The following is a 12,903-nucleotide window of genomic DNA, read 5'->3' on the forward strand; positions in this document are numbered from 1 at the left end:
CTACAAGGATGTTGATCCTCCAGTGAAGATAGAAAAGTCTCAGATAAGGCATCATAATTTTCTTCCTGTTTAGGACTGTCACAAGGAACCACATCAGACTGCACCGGACTGTCTGTCTTGGCTAATTCTCTAGCTCTAGCTCGAGTCACCGCACATGATGGGTAAACATCTGGATCATTCTCAGACTCATCAATCCTTGGTTTGGTTGTTAACCGTACCACAGGAACAATTTCTCCATCTGCAAGGTCATTTCCCAATAACAAAGAAACTCCTTCCACTGGCAAACTAGGTCTTATCCCTATCTCGACTGGTCCTTCTACGAACTTTGACTTTAAAATCACCCTGTGAAAAGGGACAGACATGGTCTCACCTGTAATGCCTCGTACTAGATTTACTTCACCAGTGTCACTTTCTTCACCAAAATTTAAAACACTGTCCAGCAAGAGAGATTGACTAGCCCCAGTATCTCTAAGAATTTTCACTGGCACCTGGGGTGACTCATCATTCAGTGAAACAAAACCCTCTGATACATACGAACGGAATTCTTTTCTCACCTCCTCCAACTTTTCCGCTTTTCCCTCTTGCAAGGACTGGTCTTTAACAGCATCTCCTAAACCTTTTTGATTTTTAATTGCCTGAAAGCAAGCATTGGGCATAGCTTCCTTCTTTTTCTTCAAAAGGGCACAATTAGATATCACGTGGCCAGGTTTCCTACAGTAATAACAAGTACGCTCAACAGGTTTCTCCAGCCCTGGCTTCTTTTCATCTTTTCCTTTTTGATTACCTCCCAATTTAATCTCCGGTTTACCTGGATTGTCTTTGTAACTCTTTTGAAAGGTTTTAGGTTGTCCCCATTTGGATTTATGGGTTAAAGCATAATCATCTGCCAACCTAGCAGTTTCTTGTAAAGTTTCCACTGCCTTTTCATTTAAATATGTTGTTAATTCAGCTGGAACACATCTTTTAAAGTCTTCCACTAGTATCAATTCTGTCAATTTATCGTAATCCCCATCTACATTTTTAGCCATGTACCATCGTTCAAAACATATTCTCTTTCCATTGGCAAATTCCATATAAGTCTGATCTGCAGATTTCCTCAAGTCTCTGAATTTTTGTCTATAAGCCTCAGGGACCAATTCATAGGCCTTCAAAATAGCTTGTTTTACCTTGGTATAATCAGCTGCATCCTCAACAGACAAAGCAGAATAAGCTTTTTGAGCTTTACCTTTAATCACACTCTGTACCATAAGAGCCCATCCTTTCCTTGGCCAGTTTGAACTCACAGCAACCTTTTCAAAATGTTGGAAATACTGATCAACCTGATCTTCTTCAAAAGGAGGGACTAATCGAACCTCCCTGCTGGCTGAAAAACCATCATCAGAATCAGATTCCGAACTCCTACGCTTCATTTGTAACTCATGCTGCCTCTGTTTCTCCTTCTCCTCACTATCCAGCTCCATCCTCTTCAATTCCATCTGCTTCATTGCTAGATCAGCCTCTATCTTCATCTGAGTTAGCTTTTGTTCGGCCTCTAATTTCTCTCGCTCGGCCTCTATCTTTAACTGGGTTTGCTCTCGTTCAGCCTCTATCTTTGCCAGCTGCACCTGTGCCTCAGAAATTGCTATTTCACTGCCAGGAAACTGTTTTAACACTTCCTTCTCAAACACCTTCTTTTCCACATAATGGCCAGCTATCAGTCTCTGAATATCTGCCTTTCTCATAGACTGCTTTACTTCTGTAAGGTTTAGCCTTGTAGCAATCTTTATCAAATCATCCTTTTTCGCCACCTCCAATCCCTTTTGGGTTGGTGACTCCAAAAATGCCTTAATATCCATTGCTGCTGGTTTCCACACACACAAGCCAATTAAAAAGAATTTATCAGACCTCCCTCAAAAATCTTTGGATTGAATCCCGAACAAATCTCGTCAATCTGGGGTACAATCCCAGACGACACTCGTTAACCTTGGGAACTATCCCGGACGAGCCCCCAATTTTGTCACGAACCAGCAACAAAAGAAACACACTGAGCATGATTTAGTGTTAAAAACTATTTTATTAATCACTACTTATGATAATACGTAAAATAAAAGTAAAAATGTTAGTATGTTAGAATTCAAGAATGTTAAACCTCGAACGTTAACCCCAAAACTAAACTCTTCGTGTGTGTGTGTGACAAAGTCCAAAACTCCCAGTTCCTGAATGGTTCTTAAAGTTCAGTTCCGCAAGCCATAAGGTGAAACATGAGCAAGGGTTTCTTCAACAACCACCGTTGTCTGAAGATAAGATGTAGATGTAGAAAAACATAGAGAGAGTACATACGAAATCCAAATGTTCCACGATGGAACCCAAACGACACTTCAGTGTTTACTCGGTAGTGACTTCCTCACCCCGAAAAGCATCCGAACCGTGGTCGTCCACACACAAATACCTGTTTCCTTCTACAGGTCAGCAACAAAGTGAACTCCACCGGATTACTTCCAACTTCCATACATGGATTTCAGTGGCAAACACAGTTATTGTTTCTCATCCATCGATAGAGAAAACAAGCAGGCTGGTGTCTCTCTCCCTTCTCTCTCTCTCTCCTTCTTCTTCTTCTGACTTCTTCAACAACGTCATTACGTCCTTTATCTTCTATTGACGTAAGCACGCCCCACACACACATACACACACACTCTCTATCTTAAAGGGACTTTCACTGAGTCCGTAACAGGAGATGGATATAATTTTCGAGCATTCAGAATCTCTCACTGGCCTTTCATTCATTGTGGAAACTGGCTGTTTGATGCTGCTGTTTCTTCAGCAGCTGGCCAATAGAGAGCCTTCTGGGCACATTCAAAACATGAGAAATAAAAGGAAAAAAGTTTGCAAATACCAGAAATCTGAAAATGCAAAAAGTACCTGTACCGGGAATTAATGTTGGAGCTTGCTTCTCAAGCTAAGGGGTTGTGAATTTTACCTTAGCACCCATTCACAGTGTTGATCTTAAAATTTAGTCCTGGCTCTTCCAAGGGTCCATCAAGCCTAATTTCAAGGCATAGGGTGTGGGTGCAATTAGATGAGAGTAGATATCTTGTGGGGTGAGATAAGCAAGGGTGAGTGCTTTGAAAACGAGGGTAAAGTTGGGAAGGTGTTTAGCTGGGAGGTTGATGTGTCAGCAAGGACCGGTGCAATGGGTGATCGGGATTTGATGTAAGGTAAGGCCACAGCCACAGAGATTTTAATGAACTCGCACACATAGGGAAGATTTTAGCTAATTAAAGTTATCTCTATTAATTTTCAAACACTCACTACTTTTTCTCTGACATTTTTGCTTTTAAAGCACTCAACCTTCCCTGTAAATTAAGTGTGTCTAAAACTGTGTTAAGTTTTTTTTAAAAAAAACTGAAAATCCTGATTACAATCCAAATTTTCAACAATCTAGTGCTTTAATTAATTATAGAACATAGAACAGTACAGCACAGTACGGGCCTTTCAGCCCACGATGTTGTGCCGACCTATATAACCCAACCCTACGATCAATCTAACCCTTCCCTCCTACGCAGCCCATAACCGTCCATTTTTCTTGCATCCATGTGCCTATCTAAGAGTCTTTCAAATGTTGCTATTGTATCAGCCTCTACCGCCACCCCAGCAGTGTGTTCCAGGCGCCCACCACTCTCTGTGTGTGTAAGAAAAACTATCTCTGTCATCTCCCTAGACTTCCGTCCACTCATCTTAAATGGCTGTCCTCTAGTTTTGGCCACTGCTGTCCAGGGAGAAAGGTGCTGGCTGTCCATTCTACCTATCCCTCTCAATATTTTACACCTCTATCAAGTCTCCACTTATCCTCCGTCACTCCAAAGAGAAAAGCCCTAACTTGTTCAACCTTTCCTCTTAGGGTCTGTTCTCTAATCCAGGTGGTATCCTGGTAAATCTCCTCTGCACCCTCTCTAAAGCTTCCACATCCTTTCTGTAATGAGGTGACCAGAACTGAACACAGTACTCCAAATGCGGTCTATCCAGAGTTTTATTGAGCTGCAACATTACCTCGTGGCTCTTGAATTCAATCCCCTGATTAATGAAGACCAGCACACTATACACCTTCTTAACCACCCTATCAACTTGCACAGCAACTTTGAGGAATCTATGGACTTGTACCCCAAGGTCCCTCTGTTCCTCCACACCGCTAAGAATCCTGCCATTAACCTTGTACTCCGCCTTCAAGTTCAATCTTCCAAAGTGTATCACTTCACACTTTTCTGGATTGAACTCCATCTGCCACTTCTCCGCCCAACTCTGCATCCTGTCTATATCCTGTTGTAACCCACGACAACCTTCTACACTATCCACAACACCTCCAACCTTCGTGTCATCAGCAAACTTATTAACCCAGCCTTCCACTTCCCCATCCAAGTCATTTATAAAAATCACAAAGAGCAGGGATCCCAGAACAGATCCCTGTGGAACACCACTAGTCACCAACCTCCAAGCAGAACATGCTCCATCTACTCCCACCCTCTGCCTTCTGTGAGCAAGCCAATTCTGAATCCACGCAGCCATGTATCCAGGGATCCCCTGACTTATGACTTTCTGGATGAGCCTACCATGGGGAACCTTGTCAAATGCCTTACTGAATTCCATTTATACCACATCTACCGCTCTACCGTCATCAATTTGTTTTGTCACCTCCTCGAAAAACAATTAGGCTCATGAGGCACGACCTGCCCCTCACAAAGCCATGCTGACTATCCCTAATAAGACTATGCTTCTCCAAATGCTTGTAGGTCCTGCCCCTAAGAATCCTCTCCAATAGTTTACCCACCACTGACGTAAGACTCACTGGCCTATAATACCCAGGATTATCTCTATTACTTTATTTCTGATTTGTAGGAAATGTTTTTATTTTAAACTTTTCTCGCATTACGCCAGTGCCTGCATTTCAGAAATTCTTTAAAGCACTTGTCCTGAAGGGGATGTAAAAGGCCCTATATAAATGCAAGCCTTTCTTTTCTTTCTTTCTTGCCAAGTCTCAGGTGCCTTGGACCAGCCTGCGAAGAGGTTAGCTGATTGAGTGACAGAGCAGAAGTCACCATTACAGTATCTCCTGATCTACAATCAAGGGACCCCTGCTACTTTTTCCATTGAACACCAAAATTTGGAGAGGCACTCACAATCCATTTTGTTTCTACAGGCTCATCTTACCTTCAAGCCAACTGTGGACCAACAAAGGAAATGCCCGGGCTGTCCTGACACGGCTATTGATGGCAGCATCGTTGTGAAATATGATGTGAAACGGGAGCTCAATGGAGGGACCCTTCAGGTTACTTTGTGCTTTGTTCCCAATACCTAAAATATCTTCAGTTGATTTCTTTTCTCTTTGGAGGGTAATTTTTTTGTGCTAAAGCATTTGCTGAATTTTCCACTTTGCTGCAGATTTCTGATGGTTATTTTGTTCACTTCTTTGCTCCGATCAATCTGCCACCACTTCTGAAAAACATTATCTTCGTCATTGATGTCAGTGGTTCAATGTGGGGAATCAAAATGAAGCAGGTAAGTAATTGGTTTATTAGTGTCACAAGTACTAAGATACAGTGAAAAGCTTTGCTTGTGTGCCATCCAGACAGATCGTTCCATACAGAAGCACACTGAGGTAGTACTAAATGTTGCCAGGACTAGAGGGCCTGAGTTATAGGGAGAGGCTAGGACTGTTTTCCTTGGAGTGTAGGAGAATGAAGGGCAACCTTACAGAAGTGTTTAAAATTATAAGAGGCATAGATAAGGTGGATGGTAACAGTCGTTTCCCCAAGGTAGGGGAGTCCAAAACTGGAGGGCATAGGTTTAGGGTGAGAGGGGAAAGATTTAAAAGGGACCTGAGGGGTAACTTTTTCACAGGGGTGAGTATATGAAATCAGCTGCCAGAGGAAGTGGCTGAGGCAGGTACAATAGTATCATTTGAGGAGCACTTGGATAGGTACATGGAGGGGCGGGGCTTGTGGACTGAATGCAGGATATTGGGACTAGCTGGGTGGACACCGTGGTCAGCATGGACTGGTTGGGCCGAAGGACCTGCATCCGTGCTGTATTGCTCTATGACTCTAAAAGGAAAGCAAAGGTAAAAGATTTAATAGGAACTTGAGGGGCAACCTTTTTTCACAAAGGGTGGTATGCACGCAGAACGAGCTGCCAGAGGAAGTGGTTGAGGCAGGTACAGTAACAACCTTTAAAAGATATTTGGACAGGTACATGGATAGGAAAGGCTTAGAAGGTTATGGGCCAAACGTTGGCAAACGGAACTAGCTTTATTAGTTTGTTAATGGGGAGGATGGTTTACAGTTACAGAGCAATATTAACCTATTGGTAGGATGGACAGAAAAATAACAGATGGAATTTAATCCTGAAAATTGTGGTGGTACATTTTTGAATAACTAAGCTGGGAAACATATAAATGAATGTTGGAACCTTGGGAAATCTGGAATAACAGAAGGATCTTAGTATACATCCTTGAAGAGAACAGGCAGGTTAAGAAGGCATATGGAATACTTGCTTTCATTAGGCAGAAGACAGAATTAAATAAGATTTCTTTATTAGTCATGTGTACATCGAAACACACCGTGAAATGCATCTTTTGCGTAGTGTTCTGGGGGCAGCCCGCAAGTGTCGCCACGCTTCTGGCGCCAACATAGCATGCCCACAACTTCCTAACCCGTACGTCTTTGGAATGTGGGAGGAAACCGGAGCACCCGGAGGAAACCCACGCAGACACGGGGAGAACGTACAAGCTCCTTACAGACAGCAGCCAGAATTGAACCCGGGTTGCTGATGCTGTAATAGTGTTACGCTAACTGCTACACTACAGTACAACGATACAAATCATTAGTTAGGCCACAAATGGAGTACAAGCTGTCCCCGGATAATGAGCAGGTTCCATTTTCACAGATGTACTTGTCAATTTTGTCCCTAAGTCAGAAAATACACAGAAATCACTCAATACAGTAACCACACCTCCACAAGGTATTTGTAATGAATGGCATCAAAAACATATCAGACTGATAAGAAAGAACAATTACTAGAAATGGAAAGAGAGAGTGGAAACTAGTTCTGCCATTTGTAGGAACAAACATATATACATAGCTCGGAATTTTGAACTTAATAATATTATGGGAGCTGATTGGTATGTAGGGGTGTCTGAAAGTTGGGTGTTTGTAACCCAGGGATGGCCTATATTATGTGCAGTTCTTTCTGGTCGCCACACTATAGGAAGAATGTGTACAAGATGATAAGAGGAATAGATCAAGTGGACAATCAGAGACTTTTTTCCCAGGGCGACAAAGGCTAACATGAAGGGGCATAATTTTAAGGTGATTGGAGGAAGGTATAAGGAGGGTGGCAGGAGTAAGTTTTTTTATTACACAGAGAGTGGTGGGTGCGTGGAACACACTGCCAGCAGAGGTTGTGGGGGCAGGTACGAGGGACATTTAAGAGAGTCTTAGATAGACACATGAATGATAGAGAAATGGGGGGCTATGTGGGAGGGAAGGGTTAGATAGATGTTAGAGCAGGATAAAATGTCAGGACAACCTTGTGGGCCGAAGGGCTTGTACTGTGCTGTAGTGTTCTATGTTCTAATGTGATTGTACCGGAGAGGGTATAGAGAGGATTCACTGTGATGTTGCCTGGGATGGCTCTTTTGAGCTATGACCAGACGCTGGATAGGCTGGGTTTGTTTTCTTTGAGACGGAGGAGGTGTGAGAAACAAAATTATGAGGCATACAGTTAGAGATAGAAAGAATAAAGAAAAAACTTATTCCCTTAGAGATGTCTATGACCTGAGAGGATAGGTTTAACATAAGGGGGAGAAGATTTAGAAGGGATTTGTGGAAGAACCATTTTTTCACCTTGGTGATGGTTGAAATCTGGAATCCACCATCTGAGAAGGTGGTGGAGGCTGGTACTCTCAAATAGGAAGTATTTTGATGAGCATTTGAAGCACCATGGTAATGCAAAGCTACAGGATGATAGAGATAGGTACTCAATGGCCAGCACTTACAGAATGGATGAAGGGCCTTCTCCCATGCTATATGACCCCAAGACAACTGTTAAAATAACATTGTGGGAATCTGAAGCCAATAAAGTAAATTCCAATGTATTTTCAACCAATTAATATTCTTAATTCTCCAAATTAGACCGTTGAAGCCATGGAAACCATCCTGGATGATTTGCGTCCTCAAGACCAATTCACCATCATCGACTTCAACCACCATGTCCGGTTTTGGAACCAACACCTGATCCCAGCCACTCCGGTCCAGATTGCTGATGCCAAAAAATACATTCAGAAAATCCAGCCCAATGGCGGTGGGTAGATAGAGGGATGTGTAAGAATAGCACAGAATGAATAGCAGCTAATCTCAATGTTCAATCTTAGGGGAAAGAGATGCGCCCCATCTGCTCTTAGAGAAGGCACAGATAACAAGTAGCATTTGCAAGATTTAGAAAAATAGAGTTTGAATTTGGTGTCAGTGACACTAACCGGCATCAAGAAAACAGTCATTTAAGAATTATTGGTAAATAGGTTTACTTATTGGCTGTATGTAGTTCCAACAGCAACACCAGCAGAGATGAGGTTATCAGGTAATCCTCCTGTTAATCAAGTTTTGTGACCTCACCGCTGTAAATGGCTGAGATTATACACAACATTTACTGTATATATAACTATTTTCCACTCATTGTATATTTTTTTAAGGAGGAATTATCCTGGTTTAACTGGGAGAAGTCAAACTGGGAGAAGTTTTGATCTGCTGTTTGCTCCACCTTAATTTAACTTTCTTTTCGAACAATCATCTGCTGTGACTTGTATTTGCAGTACCACCTCCCTCTCAGTGGCTGGAATGGTTTTGTCCTTAAATACCGGTGTTCATTTACCTCTCAGTTTTTCTTCACCAGATTTCTCTGCCTGTTTGTTTTCTTTCCTTCTTTAAAAGTCTGCAGAGACTGAGTCCATTTCCAACACTTCATTCAAGCAGCATTATTCCAATTCTGTGGGCACCACAACTGATTCTGATCCTGTGCTTATCTTGTAGCTACACTAACAAGCCAATGGGAGCAAAGTATCAATTAATCCAGAATGCTGAGGCTTGTTATCCTTATTGCAAGAGCTGAGATCAGCTGACTTGACAAGAGCTCACAGCTGAATCCAAAATGACTTCTACTTACTAGCTAACCCCACCAAATCATCAAGGGAACATTTCCTGTTTATATTTTCTGTATTATTGCTTCTCAGAGTGATTTTCCATGTTGATAATCCACTGATCACTACTGAATCATCTTTGAAATTGCTCAGAGTGATTTGTTTGAAACATTATTTTATATATGCAGATAGATTAAAGCCATCTCATTGTAATAATCTGCCATTAAGGTGGATCTATGCTTAATTTGCCATGTTATGATGACAAAATCTAATTAATGTATGTAGAGGTATTATATTCTTTTACTGTTGGCAATATTACTGAACACAGGATTGGATGACAGAAGGTTCAAAGCTGGTATCACAACTGAGTTGTTGATTGAGTAACTGGGGAATCTAACATGAGGTCATGCACTTTGGTAAGAGGAACCAAAAGGCAGATTATTATCTAAATGGAGAAAGACTGCACATGAGTGAAGTTCAGAGGGATCTAGATGTTCTAGTGCATGAATCACAAAAGGCAGGTCCAACAAGTAGTTAAGAAGGAAAACAGCATTGAGGCCTTATTGTGAAGCCTTGGAGTTTAAGAATAGGGGGAGGTTTAGTTACCATTGTATAGGGTGTTAGTGAGGCCACACCTGGAACACTGTGTGTGGTTTTGGTCCCCTTGCCTCAAAAAGGTTGTAGTAGCATTGGAGACAGTCCCAAGGAGATTCACACTGGGATGGGAGTGTTGTCCTATCAAGAGAGGCTGGACAGTTTGGGTCTGTATTCCTTGGAGTTTAGAAGAGGGAAAGGTGACCTTATTTAAACATATAACATCCTAAGGGGATTTGACAGGATGGATGTTGGGATGTTTCCACTGGTGGGAGAGTCACGAACAAGGGGACACAGTAACTAGATAAGAGGCTGACATTTAAAACTGAGATGCATAGAAATTTCTCCTCTCAGAGGGTAGTGAATCTCCAGAATTCTCTGCCCCTGAGGGAGGTGGAGGCCAGATCACTGGATGTATTTAAGGTGGAGATAGATAAATATTTGAAAAATTGAGGAATTGAGGGTTACGGGGAACTGGCACAGAAGAGGCCAGCATGCATCAGCCATGGCCACGGGGCAGGCTTGAGGGGACAAGTGGCCTATTTTCTTGTGTTATTATTCAACAACCTCTTTGTTTTAAACCAGGAACAAACATCAACGAAGCAATCCTCTCAGCCATTCGTATATTAACGGAAGCTGATAGCCATGGTCTGCTGGATCCTCGATCTGTGTCACTGATTATTATGGTTTCAGATGGAGATCCCACTGTGGGTGAGTACTCTTAATAAGCATCAAATGTATCTAGAGGACACCTCCTCTCATTCTTCTAAATGCTAGACAACAGAGGTCTGCTCTCCCCTCTCCAATTGTAGTCTGGCATCTTGACTCTTGCATTCAAATATCCTCACAATAAAAAGTCGATCTGTTATTTGCCATCCTTATTGCTTGCTTTAAATGATCTCAGGAGACTCAGACTCCTGCTTAAACCCACACTCACGTGCCTGTGGTGAGCAATCACCTTCTATTCCTTTGTCCCCCATGTAACTATTCAACACACAAACAAGCTAAAGAACTACAATGCTACTTTTAGCCCAGTACATGACCTTACACCTTTGTTCTAATAATCCACAGTATAACTTAAGCTATATGCTTTAGAGTTGTATTTGATTTAATTAAAAATTAAGTTCTTGGCAAAGAAGCAATTGTAGGGGTGATAATTGCCCAGTAATACATATTTTTAAGCAGTTTTCGCTCCTTACACCAGTTCATTATGAAAGGTAACAACATGTTGGATGCATAAATCAACTTCGTAGAGAGAATTTGGGGCTCTTGTATAGGCAGGGCTTGTAAGTCACTTTCTACATGTGTCCTGTCCCATCAAACAAATCTGCCATTAAGCTGATGTACCTGAGAGTCATCAGTAAGTTTCACAGCACAATACCCAGTGTAATGCCCATTCAAAAATAGTGCCTATCATCAAATCACTTAATCAGAGAGTCATAGATTCACACAGAACAAAATCAGGTTCATCAAATATCCATCTAACTTATCACTGATTTAGATGATGTGAAATTTCTTGTTTTGTGGCAGCAGTACAGTGCAAAGACATAAATTTATTATAAATTTCATAAACAAATAGTGCAAAATAAAATGGAATAATGAGGTGGTTCATGGATTGTTCAGAAATCCAATGGTGGAGGGGCAGAAGCTGTTACTGAATCGTTGAGCGTGGATCTTCAGGCTCCTGTACCTCCTCCTCAATGGTAGTAATATGAAGAAGGCATGTCCTGGGTGGTGAGGGTCCTTAATGATGGATGCCACTGCCTTAAGGCACCACCTCTTGAAGATGTCCTCAATGGTGGCCAATTATTTACAATGGCCAATTAACCTAACAATGCATACATCTTTGGGATGCGGAGGAAACTGGAGCACCTGAAGGAAACCTGCATTAGTCACAGGGAGAACATGCAAATTCCACACAGAAAGCACCAGTAGTCAGGATCAAACCTGGGTCACTGGAGCTGTGAGACAGCACTTGACTAGCTCTGTCCCTCTGTCACCTCAAATAATATTTTTCTTTACATTCAGTACATTAAAAAAGAATAAAACGTTAAGTGGAAATCTATTTCTTTAATGTGAAGGTGAAATTAAACTGAGTACCATCCAGAGGAATGTCAGGAGACAAATGCAGGAAGATTTCTCCCTCTTCTGCCTTGGAATTGGCTTTGATGTGGACTACGATTTCTTGGAGAGGATTGCCCTCGAAAACCGAGGGGGAGCCCGGCGCATTCAAGCAAATGTCAATGCATCCAGCCAACTGAAGGTAATGTCCGACCAATAATGTCCTGCTTGAACTCGACTTCTGTTTTCCATTGCCAGACCAGTTGGAAAAGTTGACTTGCAGCCCATCTCTCTTCATGAAGAGAAGATGAAAGGGGTGGGCACGTAGTTTATTTACTTGTTCGTGGGACCAGACATCACTGGTAAAACAGCCATTTATTCCCCAACCTTAATTGTCCTTGAACTGAGTTCCCCGCCAGCCCACTTCAGAAAACATTTAAAAGTTGACCACTTTGATGGATGTGGACTCGCATTTACTCGTTGGTTAAGGATGGCAGATTTCGTTCCCCGAAGAACATTCCAGAAACGCATGGGTTTTCATGAATATCTGTGGCTTTATGGTGACCATTACTGATTAGCTTTTTTATTCGGGATTTGTTTAATTAGTGATGGGATTTGAAATGTTTTGGATCAATGGTCCTGATCTCTGGATATTAGTCCAATAACTGAAACACACTGCTAATATACTCCTAATTAATTAATGTAATAAAGTATATTATTTATTCATTATCCTGAATTAGATTTGTAATATACCAGTGGTGCATGTTTTATTAATATATTTTTTATTGGAGAAATTGATGAAAAGAATCATAATTTTAACCCTCAAGACTTTTTGAAGAATTATGCAGGTAAGAATTAAGTGAACATCATTTACGTTATTTTATCTTGATCTACTTTCTTTTGTTTTGTTATTCTCCACATTCATTTATTGGTGACCTGCTTTATGAGATATGAAAGTTATGCTCTATTTGGTTCTCAATCCAAGGAGACCTACCTCTCAGCTTTCTCTCTCTCTCTCTCTCTCTCTCGCAGCCTCCCTGAGACAGCCACCTAGAGGTAGAGTGGAGCACCTGCGCTGTTGGGTG

At 41.7% G+C, this 12,903-nt stretch overlaps 1 protein-coding gene across 1 annotated transcript in view; it reads left to right on the plus strand.

Annotated features, from left to right (window-relative positions):
- itih2 (inter-alpha-trypsin inhibitor heavy chain 2) overlaps positions 1-12,903 on the plus strand; it is a 69,755-nt gene that overhangs the window by 29,431 nt on the left and 27,421 nt on the right. Inside the window, exons 8-12 of the mRNA XM_052034087.1 lie at positions 5,171-5,299; positions 5,413-5,529; positions 8,163-8,331; positions 10,343-10,468; positions 11,839-12,020. Of these exons, the coding sequence (XP_051890047.1) occupies positions 5,171-5,299; positions 5,413-5,529; positions 8,163-8,331; positions 10,343-10,468; positions 11,839-12,020 (723 nt within the window). The remainder of the gene's footprint in view (positions 1-5,170; positions 5,300-5,412; positions 5,530-8,162; positions 8,332-10,342; positions 10,469-11,838; positions 12,021-12,903) is intronic.

This window comes from Pristis pectinata, chromosome 19 (genome assembly GCF_009764475.1).
Source record: "Pristis pectinata isolate sPriPec2 chromosome 19, sPriPec2.1.pri, whole genome shotgun sequence".
Classification (NCBI taxonomy): domain Eukaryota; kingdom Metazoa; phylum Chordata; class Chondrichthyes; order Rhinopristiformes; family Pristidae; genus Pristis; species Pristis pectinata.